Source organism: Peromyscus eremicus, chromosome 11 (genome assembly GCF_949786415.1).
Source record: "Peromyscus eremicus chromosome 11, PerEre_H2_v1, whole genome shotgun sequence".
Taxonomy (NCBI): domain Eukaryota; kingdom Metazoa; phylum Chordata; class Mammalia; order Rodentia; family Cricetidae; genus Peromyscus; species Peromyscus eremicus.
Window position 1 is genome coordinate 26353229 of NC_081427.1, and position 23029 is coordinate 26376257.

Here is a 23029-nt window from a genome sequence, read left to right on the forward strand (position 1 = left end):
TAAATAAATAGGACCTTAAGGATCTGGAAAAATTGTCTCCCAATGACAAAGCAGATAAAGAGAGGGATGGATGTGTTTCTTCAAGCATCTCATCAAATGGACCCCTGGGTCAGAAACAGAAAGTTACCAAAGCTGCTTCTGCAAAAGCAAGGAGACAGAAGGAATCCTGGGTAGGAGTGCACAGCCCTACTATGATATGCACCATGGTTGGATCTGGGTTATCATCTACAGTCTATGTGCTAAATGCTTGTCTCCAGTGTAGTGAAATGTAGGAGCCTTTAAATGATGATATCAATGGAAATCTTCGGTCGCTGAGGACATGCCTTAGGAAGAGACTAGAGAATATCATTAATAGTCTCTTTGGCTCTCTCCTTTCACTTCTTATCCACCACTGAAGTAAGCCGCTTCCTCTACCACAGACTCCTACCGTGAGGTGCTGCCAAACTGTAGGTGCTAAAGCAGTGCGCCTGACCAGGAGCTGGAACCTCCAAGGCTGTGAGCCAAACTAGATCATTTTCTTTATTTGCTTGATGATCTCAGATGTTTGGTACAATAACAGAAGACCCACTAACCTAGGAAGGCAGCTCCCTGACCTCCTCACAAACTCTTGTGATCATCTTGGCTCCATGCTGAGGAAGAGTTGACTGAGAGTTGGCTGAAGGGGAGGGATTTCACTGTTGACTCTTGAAATGCTACATCTAGACTTTAATTAAGAGTTCTGAGAACTGAGCTACAGGCATTGCACCTACAAGACCCACTTCTCTGTTTTCTGACAAAATCTTCCTTCAGGCTAATATCAGGGCTAGAAGTTCCATTGGGCGGTGCACCAAACCACAGAGAAAAAGACTACAGCCCTTTAGCATGAAGCATTGCATGATTATGTCACTCACTTGTCCCAGCTATCCTTAGGCTTAAGTAAAAAGGCTTAAAAAGAGTGGCAGGGGTCTTTGTAGTGCCACTTTTTATGCTAACCAGAATATTGGCCTTGTAAGTACATCCATATTCTATTACTCATAGCAGTCTGTGAATATGTTAGATTACATAGACAGCTGTTAAGTGGCTGACATTAAGATGAGGGGATTACCCCAGTTTATCCAGGTGATCCCATTAAAATGATTATTATATTAAAGGTCCAAGAAAGAGGCGAAAGAGAATCCGAATGATGGTATGAGAGGGGATCCAGAGCCAAAGGGTGGAGGCAGCCTCTAAAAGTGATTTAAAAAGGGCTGAGACTCACACTCAGAGCCTCCAAGAGAAACACAGGCCTACTGGTACATTGATTTTAATCTAGTACAACCTATAGCACCGTAAGAAAACAAATGTGCTGTTTTATACACACACACACACACACACACACACACACACACACACACACACACGTATACACAAAAACAATCTAAGACAAGTTTCCAAAAAGGAAAGCCAGCAAGATTTTTTTTTTTTTAAATTTTCCCTCTTTTTGTAACTTCAACACCAGCTGTTAGCTTGAACATCATGTGGCTGGATGCCAAAATCATGGTGTTGCCTCTTCTTTCTAGTACAAAGTGGGAGAGTTACCATGAGAAGGACTCAGAAACTACGAATGTAAAACGATTCATTTCAGGATATCTGCACTATACCCCAGCACGCTCCTAGGCAACGGGCAGTTGCATCCATTTGCATTTGCTTACTATGCTTTCCTTTGGAATTGCACAGCATGGACATGGCTCCTGGGGCTCTGGCTTCAAAGGAAACATCCAGGTTAACGGTAGACTGGTGGTGATTGAGCATACCAGTGGAAAATGATCAGACAAAAGCAGTAAGCATATGTTTTGACAATAGGCTTGTGCACAGCCCTTCATCACCAGCAACAAAAATTGGACTTCAACACAATGACAGGGCCAGAGAGTATCAGAGGCAGAGGCTTTCGATCCTCTTCACATTGATGTCCCAGCAGAGACGAGCCTCCCCAAGTCATCAGTCAGCACAGAACTTCCCTCTCTGTCTCATGGTTCCAGTTGGCCCCTCAGAGCTTTCTCCTGTTACATAGCTGTTTGCTCACAATTTCTCTGCAGCTGGGCCTTCCCTTCTCTGGAGGATGCTGGAAAGCTATGACCTCCTCAGAGAGAGCCGGAGATGATAGCTATCCTTATACTCAGGAAGGGACCACACAGGGCTGGGTTCTAGTCATCTGGCGTGATGACAATGATCACTTCATTGAGAAGCCTGACCCCGTTGTCATGCTTCTCTGTTCGCATCAGCTCTGACTGATTCAATACCAACTGGGAGGCAGAGCTCAGGTTTTCACCAGCTGTTCATTCGTTAATTAATTCAAGAGATGCTTGTTATATGCCAGGAAGCCTTCTATGCCCTGAGGATATGAGAGAGAGAGAGAGAGAGAGAGAGAGAGAGAGAGAGAGAGAGAGAGAGAGAGAGAGAGAGAGCAGGGCCATTGGCATTCATGGCCTCCATTCCAGTGGAGAGCATTGATAAGCAGAAAGGAATACGTGCTATGGAAAAACAGAACAGGAAAGATTTCCAGCATTCTTGGAGGAGGGGCGGATTGGTCAAGCTTACAGTTTTAATTCAGGTAGTGACAGAAACCTCACTGCAAAGGTGAGACGCCAATAAAATCAGAGGGAATGATAATCAGAAGGAGCCGAGAGGAGATGTTATGTGCATGTCTAGGTAAAAAGCCTTCCTGGGAGAGACAACAGGGCTTTCAATCATCCATTTATCACCAACTAGGAATTGTTTACATCACTTCCCAGCCTGCTCTCCGTGCATGGGGCTACTAGTTGAATGTGCCTTTTGGAGTTTGGACTATGTAGGCAGTTTTCCTGTCCCGCCTGCCTGCACCCAGAAAATGGGCAGCCACTTCCTAAATCATTGACTTGGAAACTTAATACACCATTTTTGTCCCTAAACTCCTGCTACAGTTTGGACAGAGTTAAAATATAGCCCCCAAGGGCTCTTGTGTTGAAATCATCCCTACTGTGATATATAGGAAGAGGGTGGGAACTTAATCTGCCTGTGGTGTGTAGAAGGGTTTGGATGCTGATTGGGAGTACAGTCATCAGCATATGTTGTCCCCAGTAAACTTAAAGAAGAAAGAAGATCGCTGGAGTCATCCACACATGCCTCCGCTGTTTGTCATGTGATGTCCTGTGCTGTCTGTCTTTGCCAGGAGTGAGGCCATCACTTGAAGCTCCTAGACATTGGGTCTCCAGAACCATAAGCCAAAGCAAAGCTCTCCTTGTCTTCAGCTGTCTAGCCTCAGGTATTTGAGGGCAGTAACGAAAAACAGTTCAGTGTATGTTCCCGATATAAGATATTCATCTATTTCTTAGTGCCTGGAATATTAGATTCTGCCATATAAAATTATTGATATGCAGCATGATTTTTTTATTTTTTTATTTTTACTTTTATTTTTGAAAGTAGCCACTTCATATAGTTCAATGGATCTTGTTTGACAGAGCTATAAGGCATGACCGAAAAACCACTTGTCATGCAAGCACCCATGCATACATTGCAGGAAGGACTTGATATATGCTAGCTCTCTTCTTTTACCTGTACTTCCCTGAGTTTCAGCAGCTGAACCTTTCCTACACAATGTGTAGGGAACTCATATTTGATCCTTTTCAGTAAGTGGGCTTTGACGATGGTCACCTTAGGTGAGTGAGGTGAAGGGAGAGACCAGCTTTGGGAACCAAGAAGGCAGGATGTTCTTAAAACTTCTCAAAGGGCTGGTGTGGGCCTCCAGGTGGAACTGTTTTCTGCTCTTCCCCTAAATTTGATGAGGGATGCTTTTCCTTCCTCATGTGGTTGATTATATGGGTACTGGGTACACACCTAGTGATGCGAGTGTGGTTTTAACTTATAGGTCAACTCTCTGTTTAATAGAGTTGGCTCTAAGAGTGGAACACAAGTGGAACACAGAGAAGCTGTATCTAATGTCTCAAATTTTCTGTCTATGTCACTTGCCAGCTGTGGCACCAAAGCCCAGATCATGGACAAGAACTGCCAACAACTACAGCCAAGATCATGGACATGAACTGTCAACAGCTAGAGCCATGATCATGGACATGAACTGTCAATAGCAGCCGCCATTGGACGTTAAACTCGCCAAAGCTTCAGGCTGCTCTGTATGTTTGTTTTTGCTGTGTTGGAAACACAAACACCTGTGAGTCTTTCCACAATGCCAGAATTTACCAAATAACAATCAATTCCCAATGGTAGCCATTTGTCAGATACTCCCACTTTCCTTCATAATCCTGGCCAAATCATACACAGGTTCTTTTATTCCAATACTAATTGATAATAATAACTCCACTGTTAACTAATATCGACACGTATATGTGAAGGGGCATGTGTGTGCCATGGCACATGTGTGGAGGTCAGAGGACAGCTTGCAGTAATTAGTTTTCTTTTTCTACCCTAAGGGCTTCAAGGACCAAATTCAGCTCAGCAGGCTTGGTGGCAAGAGTCCTTACACAGTGAATCATCTCACTGCCCTCCTTTTGTGAGACAGGATCTCAAATAAACCTGGCTGACTTCAAACGCACTATGTAGCTGAAATTGGCTTTACCTGCCTGCCCCCTTGACTAAGCCAGGCTGGGAATGCAAATGTGACCAATCACATCCAGAGTTCATTTTTTTTTTTTAACCTAATAGTATTTTCTAAACCTACAAGCACCCTTGTCCTCTTCCAGACCTCTGAGAGGTTCTGGGTCAATTGACTTACTGGGTCAAGGGTTTGGGAGTTGAGGGCCTTTCTGTCATCCTTAGAACATCGGTAGAGATGTTTCTTACAGAGTTTGAGGTGCTCTTCAGACCTGAGTCATGATCACTGGAGCTTGGGCAAAACTCCCTGCAATTTATGCAAGTCTCCCTACGTAACTTATGCAAATTCAATGCTGAGAGCAGAGGACTGGAAGTTTGCATCATTAAACCTTCCCTTGGGAAAACTGTAAGACCAATAATGAAAAGGTATAGTACACAAAAGGGCAATGGCCAGACACTGTGACTTTGACCCGCAGCCTCCAATAACTTGACCAGAAGACCAAACCCAGAGTAAACAACCCAGGAAATCATCTTCCTGCAAGTCAAGATTGCAGGAAGTCGAAATAAAAATAAATAGACTGTTTTCTTTTCATTTAGTTGGTCTCTGTTAATATCCATAGAACAAAGACTGGGTCAGAAACTAAAAGTCCTGATTAATGTGGGGGAGTAACAGAGCCTTTAGCTTTTGTAACTTAAGATGACAGAGATAGTTACTGAGAGATGTTGGTTGATGACACAACTCTGGAGGAACTAGTCTCCAGTGACAGCTGAGTGGTAGGAGGTGTACTTTGGGCCAAGCATCTTTGCCAGACCCTTTCTTATACATTAGTCTGTATAGGAATAAAGAGGCCCCCATGGAGGGTAATACTATCAGCACCATCTCACCAGGTGAGACATAGATAACAGATGCTCTTGGCTTCTGGTTCTAGTGCCATCCTTGGCATCCCATTCCTGGTTAACATTCAGATGGGAAGAAAACACAGCAAAGTCCCACAATTTGATTCTACTAATATTTTAATCCTCAAATCTGTACCTCATGCTTGGTGACTTGGTAAAGAGTTGCTGATTGAGCTTGGCTTCCTACCGTGAAATGTGAAAGGTATCTGGGAGGAAATGATTCAGGATGACCTATAATTGGGATGAGAATGAGCTTCTTTGTTTGAATGCAGAGGAAAGATAATGCTTTGAATTAGGCTTTACCCACATATGGCCTTGGCCTACATCTTTTGTTTCTGGGATTTTGGTGAGTCACATTCTTGGCAGTGGGCAGAGCTGGTAGGCAGGAATGGAGGCTGAGGGTCATGAGTTAGATTGAGAGCACACGTCAAAATTTGAATTCAGGATGCATTGCTTCTTTTTCAATGATCTCATTACAACCAGGCACAAGCCATGGTTTTATAGCCTGTCTTCCTGGATGGCCTTCTGAAATCCTGGACTGAAGCATTCCATGCCGTGTTTATTGAGGCACCATATTTCAGGCATTCGTCTAGTCCCATGGTTCTCAAACAGTGGGTCGCAACTCCTTTGAAGAGGCTGAATGACCTTTTCACGAGGGTTGTATATCAGATATCCTGCAGGTCAGATATTTACATTACGATTCATAACAGTAGCTAAATTACAGTTATGTGGTAGCAACAAAAATAATTTTATGGTTGGGGGTCACCACAACATGAGGAATTGTACTAAAGGGTCACAGCATTAAGAAGGTTGAGAACCAGTGCTCTAGTCTGTATTCAAGATGAGCCTGGATCCCACTTGACTACAGGTTTCCTCTCCTCTAAGAATCTCTGCTCATGGTTGGAAGTTATGATCTGCACTGGTCCTGAAACCAGAGTGAAGCAACAGAGGCCTCTGTTCTGCACCTATTTTAGAAGGACTGGCATGTCAGAAACATGGAAATACAAATATCTGTGGTCTAGTGAGAGCTTCATAATCAACCGAATGAACACTAATGATTGAAGTGGGGTAGACACACTTGGCTCCTCAGGCTAGAAGAGGGTGTGGCCAAGAGTCTGCACTTGCAGTGTGGAGAATTGGGTCCTGAAAAAAACAGAGAAAGTGTTGTTTAACAGTCCCTAAGGGGCCTGTCACACCAGATTCCTGGATAACTGTATTCTTCTCATTCTGCACCAGTGTGGTGAATGATTTTGATTGTCTATTTGGCTGGAGCCAGAATCAACTAAGAGATTCTGGACACATCTGTTCTCTGAGGGATTTTCTTAATTAGGTTTATTGAATTATGTAAGCTCATCATAAATGTGATCAGCACCTTGCCCTGGTCATTCAGATATGAAGGGGTCAAGGAGGAAAGCTTTTGCATTTTGCCTGATTGTCTTCGTGTCTCACTGGTGAGTTCTATCCTGTTCATTAGTTCATCTACCCTGATGTGGCTGTTGTCATCCATCACTGACATCAAAACCCAGATTTTTCAGGTTTCCAACGTGGAGTGAGGACCTATGGCTCTCTAGGACTCTGCCAAACCTTCAGCATCATAATGGGAGTGCTGAGGGATCCAGCCTCAAGGACTGAACTGTTACTGGGTCTCAGCTTCCCCAGTGTGAAGACGGGCATTGTTGGACTCTCCAAACCATACTGTAGATGTCAATGTAATAAATTCCTTTTTAGTTTAGATTAATTCTGTGGGTTGGTTTCACTCCTCTACAGAACCTAACACACCATGTGAGATGGTTCTGAAAAGTTTTGAGAACTGTAGTAAATTATTAATTAGAAAGGTGAGGCATAAAGCCAATGAGCCAACCTGATGAACTCCCTAGGGAGCTTAGCTAGGTGAGTTTCCATCATGCAACTGGATCTAGTCACCATTCAGGAATCCTGAGCCTGTCCACCAGGTTCTCATAGGCAGGGCTGGCTTGTTCGGCCTGTCAATCACAAGGATGATGTTTTTGGGAAGATACAGGGGATGCTGGAGAGGAATGGGAACTAGGCCTGGGACCTAGGTTGTTTGATGAGTCACATTCTTGGCAGTGGGCAGAGCTGGTAGGCAGGAATAGCTCAAGCTATTAAAGGCACAGGGCAGAAGTACCCGTTCTTGTCCACTCAGATGTGAAGCTGTTGAGTCCCCAGTCTCTTGTTTTGGTGGCTGGACATAGCAGGACAATACTCTTTCATGTGTCTGGTACTTTGTTCCCCAACCTCACCCTTAACACACTACCATAACCATACCATTTCTACAACCTCATCCTCTATCTCAGATAGGTTGCGCTCTTATCGCTAAGCACAACCTCTGCATTCTCACTTTTACCTTTTCCTTTTGTCTGCCTAGTCCCTTGTAAACACTGTCTCTCACTCCTCCATGTTCTGTCTTTGTTTACTTGACTACAATTAATATCCCCTCCTGTTTGATACATCAGCTGCCCAAGGAATAACCTACCAAATGATCTTGCAGTGAAGCTGGACCTTAAGAGTTTTGCTATGAAAATATATAAATATAAGCACAGGATTACATTGCATGTATTAATAGCAGAGTTTTAATTTGATATTTATCTAAGGAAAGCAAATCAGTTATATCAGCTTCATTTCAGATTCCTCTGGTCCCAGGAATCTGAGGATTTAGTTTAAAGGTAACCCTTCTTTATTCCAGAGTTATGTCTCCCTTAAGTAGGAGAGGAGGCAATGGTTGTAGCACAGTACTCAAATATAGTATTGGAAAATGTGCTTAGCATGTGTAAGACCATATGTTTGGTTCTCAATACCAACAACGCACGCGCGCGCACACACACACACAAATTGGAGAGAGGAATATTAATATGCTTGTCATCTTATTGCGCCCCCCCCCTTTTCTGAGGTTCAGTGCCCATTGAAGCAACCACCAGACAAATGCAAGAACATTTGCTTAATGCTATGCTCATCAGTCATTCTCAAAATATTGCAATAAAAGAGCTCCTGATCTCTGGGCTATGTAACACATCCGTTTCCCAGTCCACATGGGCTTAGGGGAGCTAATTTAATCTCCTGATTCATTAGTTCAGCTATTGTCTGTAATCTAAAACAGATGCAAGACAATCAGCTGAGGACGAATTGCCATGCTGTGCAGCCTCTGTTTTCCTGCAGCTCCGTCTATTGACTTGATTCCCAGCTATCTCCACCAAGCTGGAGAGAGGTGCTCCTGCTCATTGGGGGATCAGCACTGCCATTGTTCACCACGCAATTCTTTCTCCCAAGGGCTTCTTTTCCTGCTGAGACTTGAGGCTTATTTTAAGTGAGAAATGCCAGCTTCTGTTGGCAGGAGAACAGCTTGTGTCTTCAAGGTGGCCACCCGGTTGCAGCCGACTCATAATAGTCAGGTTCAAGTTTGTAACCAAGACTAGGACTATGATAGGTGCTGTGTGGCACTGGGTGATTTGCTGAAAGTCTACATCAGGCTAAATCAGAAGAGGCCCCACGTAGAAGCCATGGATATTCCAGTTGACAGTCCCAGATCAGGTACCATGTATGTAAGAGGACTTGTATATAAAAGGACCCGCAGATGAGTCCAGCTGGCCGGAGGTCCAACCACTGGAGTTTCTCAGAAAACCAGACATTATCAAAGACAAGCAAAGATGACTCCAAAGAATGTAGAAACGGATTTTAAAGACAGATGCAATAGGGGACAGACCCCATTGTAATCTGCATTCAGGTCTGCTTTGTGTAGAACCCACTGGATGTTTTAAAAGGGAAAGTGAGGTAGTAGGGAGAGAGGGATATGTGGGGACTTGCAAGTTAAGAAAGTAAACAAAAAAGCTGTGTGGTGGTGGCACATGCCTTTAATCCCAGCACTCAGGAGGCAGAGGCAGGTGGATCTCTGTGAGTTCGAGGCCAGCCTGGGCTACCGAGTGAGTTCCAGGAAAGGCGCAAAGCTACACAGAGAAACCCTGTCTGGAAAAACAAACAAACAAACAAACAAAAGTAAACAAAAATAATAAGAAGCAGGTGGAGGGGTGGTCCCTATGAATTGCTGTGTGTTCTTGCTGGCTGACATTTATCAAAGTCAGATTTGTGGTCTCTTACAGGCACTGAAGGACATGAACCCTATCCCTCCAGGTGATTACATTTAAAAGGAATGGCTGTCAGGCCCCTGGGACTCCTGGGCTTTAGGAGATATTCTTCCCAAAGGCAAAATGGAAGAATTTATAGTTGTAAGTTTTTAGTAAATACTTTAAGGGTCATGGGTCTATGCTAACTGTTCTTTAGAACAAGCAGTAAATTCTCTAGCAACCTCACACTTTGCCAAACAGTAATTTGGTTGCAAGGGAGTGTGTCACTATACTGCCTTTGGCTATTAGAAACTACTCCGGAGTTTGATTATAATGAACAATGCAGAGGTTGGAATGAAGTTATGTTTGTTTGGTCTTTTCACACTATAGTCTAGACTTGGTTGGAACTCTTGGGGATTTTCCTGCCTTAGGCTCCGTAGCGCTGGCACTGCAAATGTGTGCCAACACCCCTGACTTTGATGGAGTGATCTGTATCAAGAGCTTTTGCTATTTTTCGTATCATGAAGGAGAAATAAGCTGGCGCTCTGTGCTCTCTAGTCCTGCTCCACTGAGTATATGTCCATAAAAAGTAGTAGTTGTTCTTGCAACAATATGCTTGGCAATAGTTTGTAATGCAGGAGTCATGGTTGCAGCATAGGTTTTCTGAGCACAAATCAGCCTGTTAAGGAGCAGGGATGTTACACCTTTGGAGTCCTAGTCTGAGGAACACTCAGTGACTGGCTGTACAGGTTCAAACAGGAAGATTCCCTCTATTTTGCTTCAAAATGTCCCTATGGCTTAGCCCTAAGTTGGTGTTGGGTAGTGAGATCAAGGATCATAAAGCGGAAAAAGCAAATCACCAGCCACCAAACTGTATCATTCTGCTGGGAAAACTCAATTAGCTAACTCCTGAGGAGTTGTAGTAGGAAACTATGTGGTAGGAAAGGCCAGCAGGGGTCGACAGTGGGCTTCTCCCACTGGCTAGACACTAAGAAGTCATGTCCCAGAATGTCAGCAGACCAGAGCTCAGAGAGCCCTGAATTCAGCCTTAAGGATTTCCACCCAAGAAGCCTAAAGCAGAGGAGACACTCACAGTCTTGATGTGGACAGTGTCCATGATTGAAGAAATGCTTTAAAGTTTTGTATTTTAAAATGCACACTCCAAACGCCAATGGCTTAAAACCATTTCTCTTAACATTGAATCAAGTTAGTGAATCAGAACTGCTTTCTCTTCTCTTTTCCCCATGCTTTTCACCTTCCTGGTATGCCTGGCCTTTGTCCAACATCTTTGCTTGAGTAGAGCACTCGATTCAAGGAGTAGAGTGGAGTCACCCCACTTCCATTTGTTCGCCTTCACCAGGCATCCTCTCCCTGCCAGATGTGGTACTAAAAACAAAGAAGCAAATCTTTGTTGCAGATTTCCCCGAAGTCCATAGTGTTCTGTGGTAGCACTGAGACCACTGCTCATTTCTCTGCTTCCAGTTTGGAGAAAATAGCCCATTTTCTTTTCCAGCACTCTACATGTCTCCTTCAAGCCCTGGAAAGAACTTGGGAAAATGGTTAGTATCAGACATTAACCTAGCAGAAACAGGGCTTCTTGGGCTTCTCTGACAGATTATGCATGAGTGGGCACCTCACAGGGCCATTTTTTATTTGTTCCTAAATAATACTGATTCCTGAAGTTTGGTGGATGTTTCTGGAGCCTGCAGTAAATTGTACTAGCTGTGATGGGGGTTTAGCTCTATGTCTTGTCTCTGAGTATCTCATAAAGTTTAGCTTCCAAAATACTATCTTACATAGGCTGAAACAAGGTCATCCATTCTTCTTGCTCCTTAGCTTGGCATTCATTATTTAACTAACATGTTTTATTATAACACTTCTTTACTCTTAAAATTTTTGTATGTGTTTACAATGTAATAAGATTATACAAACCCCCATTTTCCTCCTCCAAGTCTCCCTATATTTTCTCCAACATGCCCCCTCCCAACTTCCTGTCTTCTATTTCCTAAAAATAAGAGTAAAATAAAAATCCATGAAGTCCCAATTAGTGCTGCCCATATGTGCATGAGTTGTGGGGCCATTCACCAGAGCATAAGAAACACACCAGTTGGAACACCCTCAAAAAAGAATGGTTCTCCCTCCCCCAGCAGCTATCATCTGCCAGCAGCTCTTTAGTAAGGCATGTGGAGCCTGGAGAACATTTCCCCCAGATATGGAAACACTGATTGGTTTGCTGGTTTGAATAGAAAATATCCCTTCACAGTCTTGGGCATTTGAATACTTAGTCTCCAGTCAGTGATACTGTTTGCAGAGGCTTAGGTAGTTCCAACTTGTTGGAGAAAGTAGAACATGGGGTAGGGGTGGGTTTTGAGAGTTAACATGTCTTGCCTACTTCCATTTGCCCTCTCTGTTCTGTGCTTGCCATTCAGGATGTGAGCTCTCAGCTGCCTGTTTCTGCCATCATGCCCGCAGGCTGCTGCCACGCTGTCCCATCACCGTGGACTCTACCCTTTGGAACCATAAGCCAAAACAAACTCTCCTCCGAGTTGCTTTGGTCATGGTGTCATATCACAACACTAAAGTAACCAATCCAACAGCCTGTAAAGTACCTTACTATCCCATGAAAGCTAGTCAGTGGGGAGGAAGTTTCCCAATCAGTTAGAGATTAATTTCTCTGTGTCCTGTATTCAAAATATGTGGTGTCTTCAGCCTGTGCTGTTTTGGAGACCTCTGGAGATGCCCTGACCAACAGCTCAGAGGGAGGTATCCTGAGCTTTGAATTGAGATTTTTTTCATTTAATAATCCTTGTCTTCTGTGAGTGACCTTGTCCATCTATGCAGGATAATTCTGTTTGAATGCTTGTTTAAAGTTATATTTTGGAATTAGACTACTAACTAGAAGATTTCAACAAAACTTTTATATACATCCTTGGTTTTAGGTAACCTACCTACTATTCCCTTCTCCACCCTGACACCACTCAATACACTCTTCTTTCATATCATATGTATTCTACTATTCCTCTAGTTACTATATACTAGAGTCTACTATATCCTTTTTAATTGAGTTGTGAGGTCGTAGGCTTCCATATTGCTTCAATACACTCTTCCTTTAAATTAGCTCCTCCCACCCCCATTTCTCTCATACTCCCACAACACTCCCGGCTTAAACCCCTCTTTCTCTAGTAGCCTACCTCTCTGCTTCTGTTTCACTTATAATCTACTATCTTAGCTCACTCAGTGTTGTCCTGTGTTTTCATAAAGTGCATACTATGTGCCAGTCAGGGAACTAGGCTTAGAAATGAGAGATTTGTCTGTTGGCTGAGGTTGAGAGTCATGCCCTCCACTCGTCTCTTTTTCCTCTACTCCCCTTTCTCCACTCAGCACACCTCTACAGGGAAACCTTTGCTCACGGCTATCCTGCTGCTCGCCATGGAGGCTGGAGATATGAAAGGTAGGAGACCTTTTCACCAGCAACCCACACATACTCTTCAAGCCAATGTCCCCATTAGTAAAGCTGATATTTTGGTCTGACTAATTATGTGTACTTTCTGTTTGATTAGAGACCTCAGTTGGAAGAGGATGATTAATTCAAACCCTTAGCATATCAGTGTTCCATGTTTTTTTTTTCTTTTAGTTTATTGTTCTGAGTTTAAAATTGAAATACCTCTAGTCTCTAGGCTAACCCATAACACCTAGGGCTAGCTCATGATCACAGTTTCTTTCCAATGTCAAGATTTTTTTCTTTTAAAAATAATGTTTTTACTATTTTACTGAGAATTTCAAACATACCCACAAAGTATTTTGGTTATATTTATACCTGATGCCTCCTCCTTAACTCTGCCTAGATCTACTTTCCACTTCTGGACCTTTCCAACCTCCTGTCACATTGTTTTGCATATAAACCTCTGATTCCAACTATTTGCACTTCCCATATGCTTTCCATCAGTCCAATGTACTTTTAATCCATATGCAGTGTCTTTGTTTCTTTTGAGGTCTTTTTGATCTATTTTAGCAATCATTTCCCGGGGTTCTAAATTTTAGAGTAAGCTCATTTTTATTTAACTCCATGCCCTGTTACCATTCCAAGGTGATAATTGCTTTAGCACAGATCCTTTCCAACCTCAGAACAATTGGTACTTTGAGCCAGACAGAAAGGGAGGTAGCCATCCTGTAGAATACCCAGCAGCACATTGGCCTCCACTGATTGGATGATGGTTAGCGTTCCTCTACTCCCACTTGTTAAGGTCCCAAGACAATTCAGACATTGCCACATGTCTCCTGGGGAACAAAAATCTCTCCTGATTAAGAGTGTAAAATGTGCAAAATGTTCAGGACACAGCCAGAGCAGAATCATGCCTTACTCTTGCTAACAGGACCAGGGTGGGCTTCCTAGATCAGAGACATATGACCACAAGTTGGAAGGGCAAGAAAGAGTTCCCTGGTGGTCATAGAATAGTTTTAAATGTACAGAGAGGTGTCCATAGCCCTCTGTGGTGGGCATTGACCAAACTCATATTTCCTACCACCCTAAGTACATCCTCAAAAATTCTACGGGTCACCTACCCAGTCCAGCTGGCTCCTTTTCAATGGTTTTGCTTATATGATTAGTGATTTCCTTCTCCATAGCAACAAGTTTCACCTTTGCGGACTGAACTTAGCTCTGCACTGTCTTTGAGAAAGGATTAGCTTCCTCATGCAAATTCCTCTAGAGGTGAATTATTTTCTTTTAAGCATCATGTCTACACTTAAAATATCGAGAGAGGAAGTCATGATATAAGCCGGGGATCTAACTACACCAGATTCAGTTTTTGTGAGGTATTTTAGGCATCAGTTCAGATGATCATATTTTTCTTCAGTTGTTGTATGTGATGGTTTGAATGAAAATGGCCCCCATAGATTCATAGAGAGTGACACTAGTAGGAGGTGTGAACTTCTTGCAGTAGGTGTGACTTTGTGGGAGGAAGTGTGTCACTAGGGATGGGCTTTGAGGTTTCAGATGCTCATGCTAGACTCAGTCTCTCTCTCTTTTCCTCCTGCCTGCTGATCTGGATGTAGAACTCTCAGCTACCTCTTGAGAACCATGTTTGCCTGTATGCTGCCATGCTTCCCACCATGATCATGGACTAAACCTCTGAAACTGTAAGCCAGACCCAATTAAATGTTTTCTTTATAAGAGTTGCCATAGTCATGGTGTCTCTTCACAGCAATAGAAACCCTAACTAAGTCATTGCACATTCATGAGAAGAAACTTATGCTCTACTCACCTGGGGTATGACTCATTGAGTAATGTACTTGTCTAGGCGTCTGGGAGGAGGGAATCTAGGAGGACTGTAGGAGGGGGAAATTGGTAGCAACTTTTTCCGGTTGCTAAACTCCATGGTAACACTGCAGTGGGTGGTGAAAGCCTCACAGTGGGAATAAATGAATCACAAGGAAACATCAATGAGTTTGGCCGTTTATTAACGCCACACAAAGACAAGCTGTGATTACTATCTGATTTTAATACAGAGGTACTCATCTGGTACATAAGGGGCAGAGGGGTCAGCTGGTGAGGGAGCACAGGAACACAGAGGAAGCAATGAGTTAGCCATGTGTGTCATATCACCATTTTGGAGGGCAATGATAGGTAGAAAGACATTTCCCCCATCACATTATTTTTAGTGACATAAAATAAAAATACTTGAATTAAAAAAAATATTTGAATTAGCAACAAGAGTGTATCAAATCTATTGGATAGGTTATAGCACCAGGAAGCTCATGACATGTGGCCTTTCCCTGGGAGATCACTGTGGATTGAGCACCAGACAGGCTGTCCCAGAGCTTCATCTTGAAGTGAGAAAGGAGAAAAGCTAAGACTTGTACTCTCTTTGGTTTGCAATATGTAGCTTTCAGAGAACTTCAGCTAGCTAGAAGGGAAGTTAGGATCTGAAATAATATAATCCATCCAATTTATGCTTCAGATTCTTAATGGAGCTTGTTCAAAACAGACTCTCTGAAAGCATTGCAATGGAATGCCAGTGGAGACATGCCTGTCTCAGGAGAGCAGAAGGAGGTATGTGTGCTTTTGTTTAAGAAAACCTATGACTGAACAGTTAGCCCCACACAAGAAAGCAATCATTTGTTACAGGAGTTGATTCATGACTTGAACAAAGTATTCACTATGAAGTTTCCAGGAATATTGTTCTCTTATGGCATAATACTGTTTTTGATGTTCAAGAATTAAATAGCCTATAACTTTTTGGAGAAGAGCTAAGTCTACCACTCTGAAAAGCAATGTAAACCCAACATGATGTATTTAAGCACAAGGTCCTGTGGTGGACCTCTCTGGCTCATGGTAAATGTATAATCCAGTGTCTCTTGCTGAACTTCTTACTCATACCTTCAAGGTGTTACTGAAGGAGGACATGGGTGAAAAAAATCAAGGCCTCATATTTGGTCCTGTGAAGACACTATCCAGTTCTTGCTATCACAGTCATCCTGATATTCAAGGTTCTTCTAGCATTTCAAGCACCAAGGATCTATGGTGTTCCAATAACCCACAGCCAAGCAGCTGACTGATGAGTCCTACAGCAAACACAAATGGCACGTGCCATAGAACAGTCTCACTATGATAGAGAAAAGGGATGGCCATGATGTGTGATCAGAGGTCTATTTCCTGTGTTTGAGGAACTGGAGAAAAATCTAGAATGGAGCACCTGGCCAGACCCTCTCCACAGGCTTTTTATGTTCTCCACCACATGGGCAACAAATCACATGATTTATTTATTTATTTATTTATTTATTTATTTATTTATTTATTTTTGCATTGGGAAATCTGGCCTAGTTTAGTTTGTTGAGGTCAGTAGGAATCCAGGTTTGTTCCTGAGTTTTCTAAGCCTGGTCACACCCAGCACTCTGATGTAATGTACTTTTACCCTGTGCTAGAACAGTACCAGATTAAGCTAAATTCACATGGCTTACTAAATTAATCCCTCTGAAAGCCTAGACTACTAGTCTTGGCAAATTTTCTCATTAGAAAAAGTCAGATTCTCCTTCACCTCTCCATTCCTCCTACTCCCAGAATAATGTAAGTATTTCTCTGAAATTGTTGTTTCACCAGAGTTTGTCATTGACCAGCAATGTTTATATTTAAAGATAGAATACACGAGAGTATGCTTAACTACACATAAATTCCCTGGCTTCAGCAAATATGTACTTTCTCCTGTTTCTGGTATACCTTGAATCTTATCCAAAGCCCAGTGCTTTGTTTTCCACAGGAACTGATCAGAATAATGCACACTAGTGGCTTGATAAAGAGTTTAGAAGTACCGGGCGGTGGCAGTGCATGCCTTTAATCCCAGCATTCGGGAGGCAGAGGATCTCTGTGAGTTGGAGGCCAGCCTGTCTATAGAGTGAGTTTCAGGACAGCCAGGGCTACCCAGAGAAATTCTGTCTCAAAAAGCAAAAAAAAAAAAAAAAAAGAATTTAAAAACACATAATATATAATGTTGTGTTCATGGTCTCAGAGCAAATAAAACTGGCATTGGCCAGCAACACCATCTCACACAAAGCCGAAGATGTCTATTTGGAAGTTCTTATTTGCTTAGCCATTCATATGACTACTAACTCTGTTAGCTCTGCCAACATCCGGGTATTAGCACCAGGTTCAATAGCACCATTCTGCTGAACAGACAGGTAACTACAGGGAGTTGTGGGGTACTGTATTCCAGAGTGAAGATGATGTATGTTGGTGCATACGCCTACAACTATGCAGTCCATCACAGGCAGGCACACACTGCCTCCTCTCAAGAGCTCGTTCTGAGGTCTCTCTCTGGGGCTTACATCTCTCCACACACCCATTCTTTCTGTCTAGCTTCAGTTCACAGGCTCGCCTGGAGATTTGCTCTGAGTTTGAGATCACAGCCTACTCCTCCTTCAGTAGGGGGCAATGGCTGGAATAAGCATTCTAATTTTTATCTCAGTGATCTGGATCCTCTTGACTTGCCTGGTCTCCACAAAGTAAACTAGCCTTTGTTTTTGATCTGTGTGTACAAATATATGCACGCATGTGTGTCGCTAGAGATCAAACCTACAGCCTTGCACATGCTAAATATGCATTCTGCCCCAGTTCTATATCTCTAGAGGCAAAAGACTTTTAAAAGTCACTAATGGGTACACTAAATAGATCATCTCTCCCAGTTCTTAGAATTTTTTTCCTTCTAACTAAAGTATACATTTCTACTAAATTCTTGGACAATACAATTTACCTGATTCTTCGAAGTGGTTTAACCTTTAGAACTTCACTTTTTTCTCTCAGGAGAGACAGGGTGAGTTGAGAGCCAGCACCCTGGTTATAGAAGTTTTGTATATAATCCTTCTGGACTGAAGATGATGGTGGGACCTGAGGTCCTGACCCAGATAGAGTCAGGACAGGAGAGAGAATGGTGGACAGGGACATTCATCTGTTCTGTGAAGGAACTGACAAAGCCAGGAAAATTCAAAGAACAAAGGCCACATTTTCTTTCTTCTGCTAGCAAGAGGTTGATTTGTGCTCATTTGCATTTTTAATAGAAACTGAAATGAAGTCAGAGATGACCTCTGGATCATTGGTCTAATCCCCTTGGGCTGCACTGATGTCTGTGTGTCCTTAATCTCCAACCTCCATGGTCTGTCCCAAGATTTTAGACTTCCAGTTGTGAAGTCCTGTAGGGATGGAGGGTAGACTGAGGGTCAGCTAGCATTCTCTTCCCGTCCTTATTGACTAGTGAATAAATGTTCCTAAAAACTGCCCCCGTGGCTACCCAAGGAAGCCAAGGAGGATATATTCTTGAAGACAAATTAAAAAGATTATCTGTTCCTTGGGTAAGTGTGGCTGTTTCTTGATATTCTTGAGGTAGTTTGGAAAAAAGCTGTTCTCTATTTTTAATCTTTAAAGGGGAAAAGACATCTTTTTTCACAGACTTGCCTAATCGGGTACTTTCCCCAGGCACTCATCTCAGCTGCTTCAGAATTCTCTCAAATACTTACTTTGTCTTCCTATCAGGGAGCAGCTAGCACCAAGCTTTCTATGAGGAACATTTTGCAGCTAGACGAACACATTGCATTTTGTTTTGTTGTGATCTATAGTTGAACCTGGCATGTGTAAAGTGAAATAGCAATGAAGCGGCCTTCTGGACCATGTTCTCGAGCAGCAGGCTGTGGAGGTTGATGACGATGGCTTCTTTCTGAACCTAGAGGGTGCCGTGATTTTGGAGTAGCTGCTGTTTTCTTTGCCTTTGGGTGTGGATGCTCTGTGTCTGCGGACATGAGAGGCAGCACTGTGCTCTCACTGAGGGCACAGAGCATTTCTTCATGGATTTTAGCGTCTGGCAGAAGCTGGTCGAAAGCCTGTCCTTCGTGCACGTTAAATCTGTGGGAGAAGAAGATAATAAGAAATAAACGGACTGTGCCAATGAACAGAGATCCTCCCCTGGTCATTACATGGAGAATGAGAGGTTGTGAGGTACTCACAGGTCATACATCTAACACCCCTCCGCACAAGGCTCAGGGATATGTGAGGAAGAGGAGGGAGAAAGATTGTAGGAGGCAGAGGTGATGGAAAACACAAAGGAAACTGCTTCTATAATCATACATTTGAGCTCACAGCACTGTAACAGCATATACAAGACCTGTGGAAGCTTAAGCCAGAAAAACAAAAACAAGACCCAGACTAGAGACAGGAAATGGGCATGAAATCTCACTGCCAGCCAAGGAGCTATTCACCTCGATAGCTTCCAGGGAGTCAGTTTTCATTAACAATGTGAGCCCCCATGGTTTGGCCACATGATAGGGCAGATTCCCACACCCAAGACTAGACAAACAGCTGGCCGTTGAGGCTTTCATCCAGGGTAAAGTTACAATCAAGGGCAATTTGTGGGCAATCTGACAGCCAGAAGGAAAATGTCTGCAGGTGCAGCTTTGGGGGGAAGTATGTTCTCAGGGTAGCTCTGAGCCCATGTGAACTCTAAAGTTCTAGATGAGGCCCGATGACACTCCTGGTAACCCCTGCTCTGCCCTTTCAGTACACCAAACGAGAAGACAAAACTGGTCTCTTTTCTCAGTGGAAGGAACCCAGAGAGTCTGTGTCACTCAGCTCTCCCGAGAGACTCCAAGTTTTAGCTTTTGCTGCACCGACAGCGACAGTTGGGAAAACACAAATCGGACTCAACAGAGAAGAAGAAAAAAGAAGACTCAGATCTGGGGTGGGAAGGGGTGGGAGTGTGGAGAAGCTGATGCGGGAGGAGTTGGGGGAGAGAGGGTAAAAATGTTCAAAATACATTATATGATATTCTCAAAGAATTAGTAAAAATGTTGTTTTAAAACACCCAAAGACTATCCTTTGGAGGTGAAAAGGCACAACTTCAATTAATGTAATACTTTCTGCATTTACCAAGAAAGGACCACAGCAATTCAGAATAGTAGGTATTCAACAAACTATCAAGTATCAGACATTGTAGAGCGTTTGTGTTAAACTGACGTCATTCCTGTGTGGTCAAGTTAGGCATTCCCATTGTGCCATGGCTGCCTGGTGGGCAAAGGATACCCACTCACTCTTTGCTTTTGGGTCAACTCTAGACTTGCTTAGAGATGTTAGTAAATAAGATTCCTAGAGGGCCACTGGGTGTATGAGCCTGTCCCGGTAAGAATCTTGTTCACATAGCTACCAGACAAAGGGGCTGAGAGACACTGAAGCAGGCCTATGTACAGTCTACACTTGCAGCCAGGAGGACCCAAAGCCCGTCTAAATCAACAGGGCATTGAACGACCTATTGATACTGAGAGAAAAGAAGGACTATAGTTGTAAACTGTGAGAAGAGGTGTTCTCCCTGCAGCGTCGTCAGGGCAACAGTTGCAAACAGCGTTTTACACACTTTCCTTCTTTTCATCTACATCAACTAAACATTCTCCCCATTTCACAAGTGAGGAAAATAGTCTCTAGCAGCTAAGAGCTTGTAAGGTGTCATCTAACTGGATAAGTGGCACAGCCAGGTCTGCAGCAGGCAGCGTTGGCTTTAGAACCCATTATCGCACTGTTTAGAGTGCCCAGCAACCAGTCAGCTAATCTCCATGTTTCCTGAGCACTGCTCAGTAGAGAGGGGGATATGGATACAGTGTCTTCTCCACCATCTAAAACTATATAGATGAAGACATGAGACATGAACAAATACTGCCTTCCACTGTCCCTACGGAACTATTACCTGAATTCTAATTCTTGTTCCTGAGCTTCAGATAAGGATTTAATTTTCTTTGTCTTGCTTTTCTCACATACTCAGAAAAATTAGAATAGATTATACAAAGGCCATACATACATACAATTCTGTTGTGTCTCTCCTTTTCTTTAGACAAGGTTTACTGGTCTTGAACTTGTAATCAGCTTCCCAGTGCTAGGATTATAGCACATGCCCCCGATCCCAGCTTTTATACACACACTTCTCCAAGGGATTTTCCAAACACATTGGCCCACATACTACAGTACGGTACTAGTTCCAGAAGGAGTTCACTTCTAGAAATTCAATGAGGTCCAATTTTTTTTTTTGAGAAAGTGAAATTATTTCAGACTTTGCTTGAGTGCTCTGGTAGCCCTGGACACCTCTTCTCTTTTTTCTTTCCAAGGAACTCTAAAATGTCAATAGTCTTGAAGAAAAATGTTTCCACTAACAGCTAGTGCATTGTCCCATGTAAGCAGAAAGTCAGCAGCTAGAAATTAGTAATGTCTTCTTGAATCTGAATCTGTACTTTTCACTGCTCTGGTTTTTCACCTTCAGATTACAGAGGCATACATGCTTTTTATTTCCTTAGAAATTATTTGCTGACTGTGCCCTGTGTTTATTTGAAAAAAAAAAAAAGCTTTTTTCTACCAGCTTTGTGATTCCTGGTTTTTGTAAAATATAACAAAATAAAAGATAATAAGATAAAATAAAAACTATCACATCAAAGTTTGACAGAAAAAACCAACAGAAGGAAAAAAGCCCAAGAGAAGACACAAGAGAGTCAGAGACCCACTCGTTCACACACTCAGGAATCCCATAAAAACACTACACTGGAAGCCATACTAAGTACACCGAGGACCCGTGCTGGTGCATAGTATATGTGCTGGTGCAGACTTGTGCAGGCCCGGGGCATATTGCCTCAGTTTCTGTGAATTCATATGAGCTTTGCACATGTTGATTTAGAGGGCCTCGTTGAGAATCCTGTTTTATTTGAAGCACACTTAGGAATAAGGAACATATAATGATCTTGGATCCCCAAATCTGTCTTTATTCTTGAATCTTTCCTTCCTCAGCTTCTACTGATTTAAGCATATTACTAAAAATCTGTCTCTCCTAAAAGACATAAAGAATTTGTTTACATTTTCTAAAGTTCCAGTAAGGGAGTCCATGATTGCTTTGAGTATCAGTACTGTACGATATCCCTTCTAGCATCTTCCATGTGCTCACCAGTGTCGCAGGCATTCTCCACGGGGGCTGGACTGTACATCCGTGGGCTGCTGCTTTATAACAGGTAATGTTTTTATTTCTGGAACAGAGTCCAGCATGGAAGCCCAGATGCCACATGACTTCCCAAATTTCTTAGCATCTAAAGTCCTCACAGGATTTAAGTGGAAAACGTACATGTTGGGAAGCTCTTTGCTACATATTCTTTCCCAAAAGAGTTCTCTGGAGTTGCTATGATCAGTGGAGAAGACAGAGGAAATGGGAGGGCTTGGCTGGCAGCCTGGCTTTCCACAAAGCTTCTTTGGGCCCTGTGGTTCACACGGGTCCTTCCCAGCTCAGTCTCCAAACCTGTGTTACTACTGTGCCACTTGCTCAACTGAATGTTGTGTGGGCCTTTTCTACTGAAGGCTAGTATGACCTTAGTGAGGCGGTGCCTGTGGTGATCTGAAGAGTATCTAGAAGTGCCCCCCCCCCATTAAGTCTGCAGTTTAAGGGCCCACTAGTTTTTCCATGTCCACTTCGGCATATCTGTTCAATTTAAGAACCTGCTCAACAAGAGGGAAGCTGTGCGTGGTACTGAAAACCTCGCTAACCACTCAGTGCTAGTGAAATCATGGCTATTAGAGGAAAACCTACAACCACTAATGACTAAACCAACAGAACCCCTGACAAGACAAGCTATAAACATTCGTCCTTATACTCACAATAAGTGTAGTCTTCATCCCTAGTCAAAGAAACTTCTCTTTGTTAACAGATAGAGACCCTTACATAAAGCCACCACCAATCAAAATGCAGAATTGTGGAGCCTAGTCCCATTGGATGCGTCTACAAAATGCTCACATACCTAAGGCTCAGGGAACATTTTGGAAGAGGGGGAAGATCAGGGAGTTTGCTGTGAGATTATATCTCCTAGTAATATCAGAAGCTACACCCATAGAGTCTCATCATTACTACCCAAACATGGGATGAACGAGGATGACAGCGATGTTCTTCCTTTTTGAAACCTGAAGGCTCCAAAGAAACTAAGTAAGTAACCCAGTATCCTGTAGCTGGGATATGATG

General features: G+C 43.0%; 1 protein-coding gene across 1 annotated transcript in view; it reads right to left on the reverse strand.

The window, feature by feature from the left end:
- Nucleotides 1-18614: 18614 nt before the first annotated feature.
- The window catches only part of Adamts12 (ADAM metallopeptidase with thrombospondin type 1 motif 12), a 120984-nt gene continuing 116569 nt past the window's right edge, over nucleotides 18615-23029 (reverse strand). The window contains exon 20 of the mRNA XM_059276743.1: nucleotides 18615-18903. Coding sequence (XP_059132726.1) covers nucleotides 18615-18903 — 289 coding nt within the window. The remainder of the gene's footprint in view (nucleotides 18904-23029) is intronic.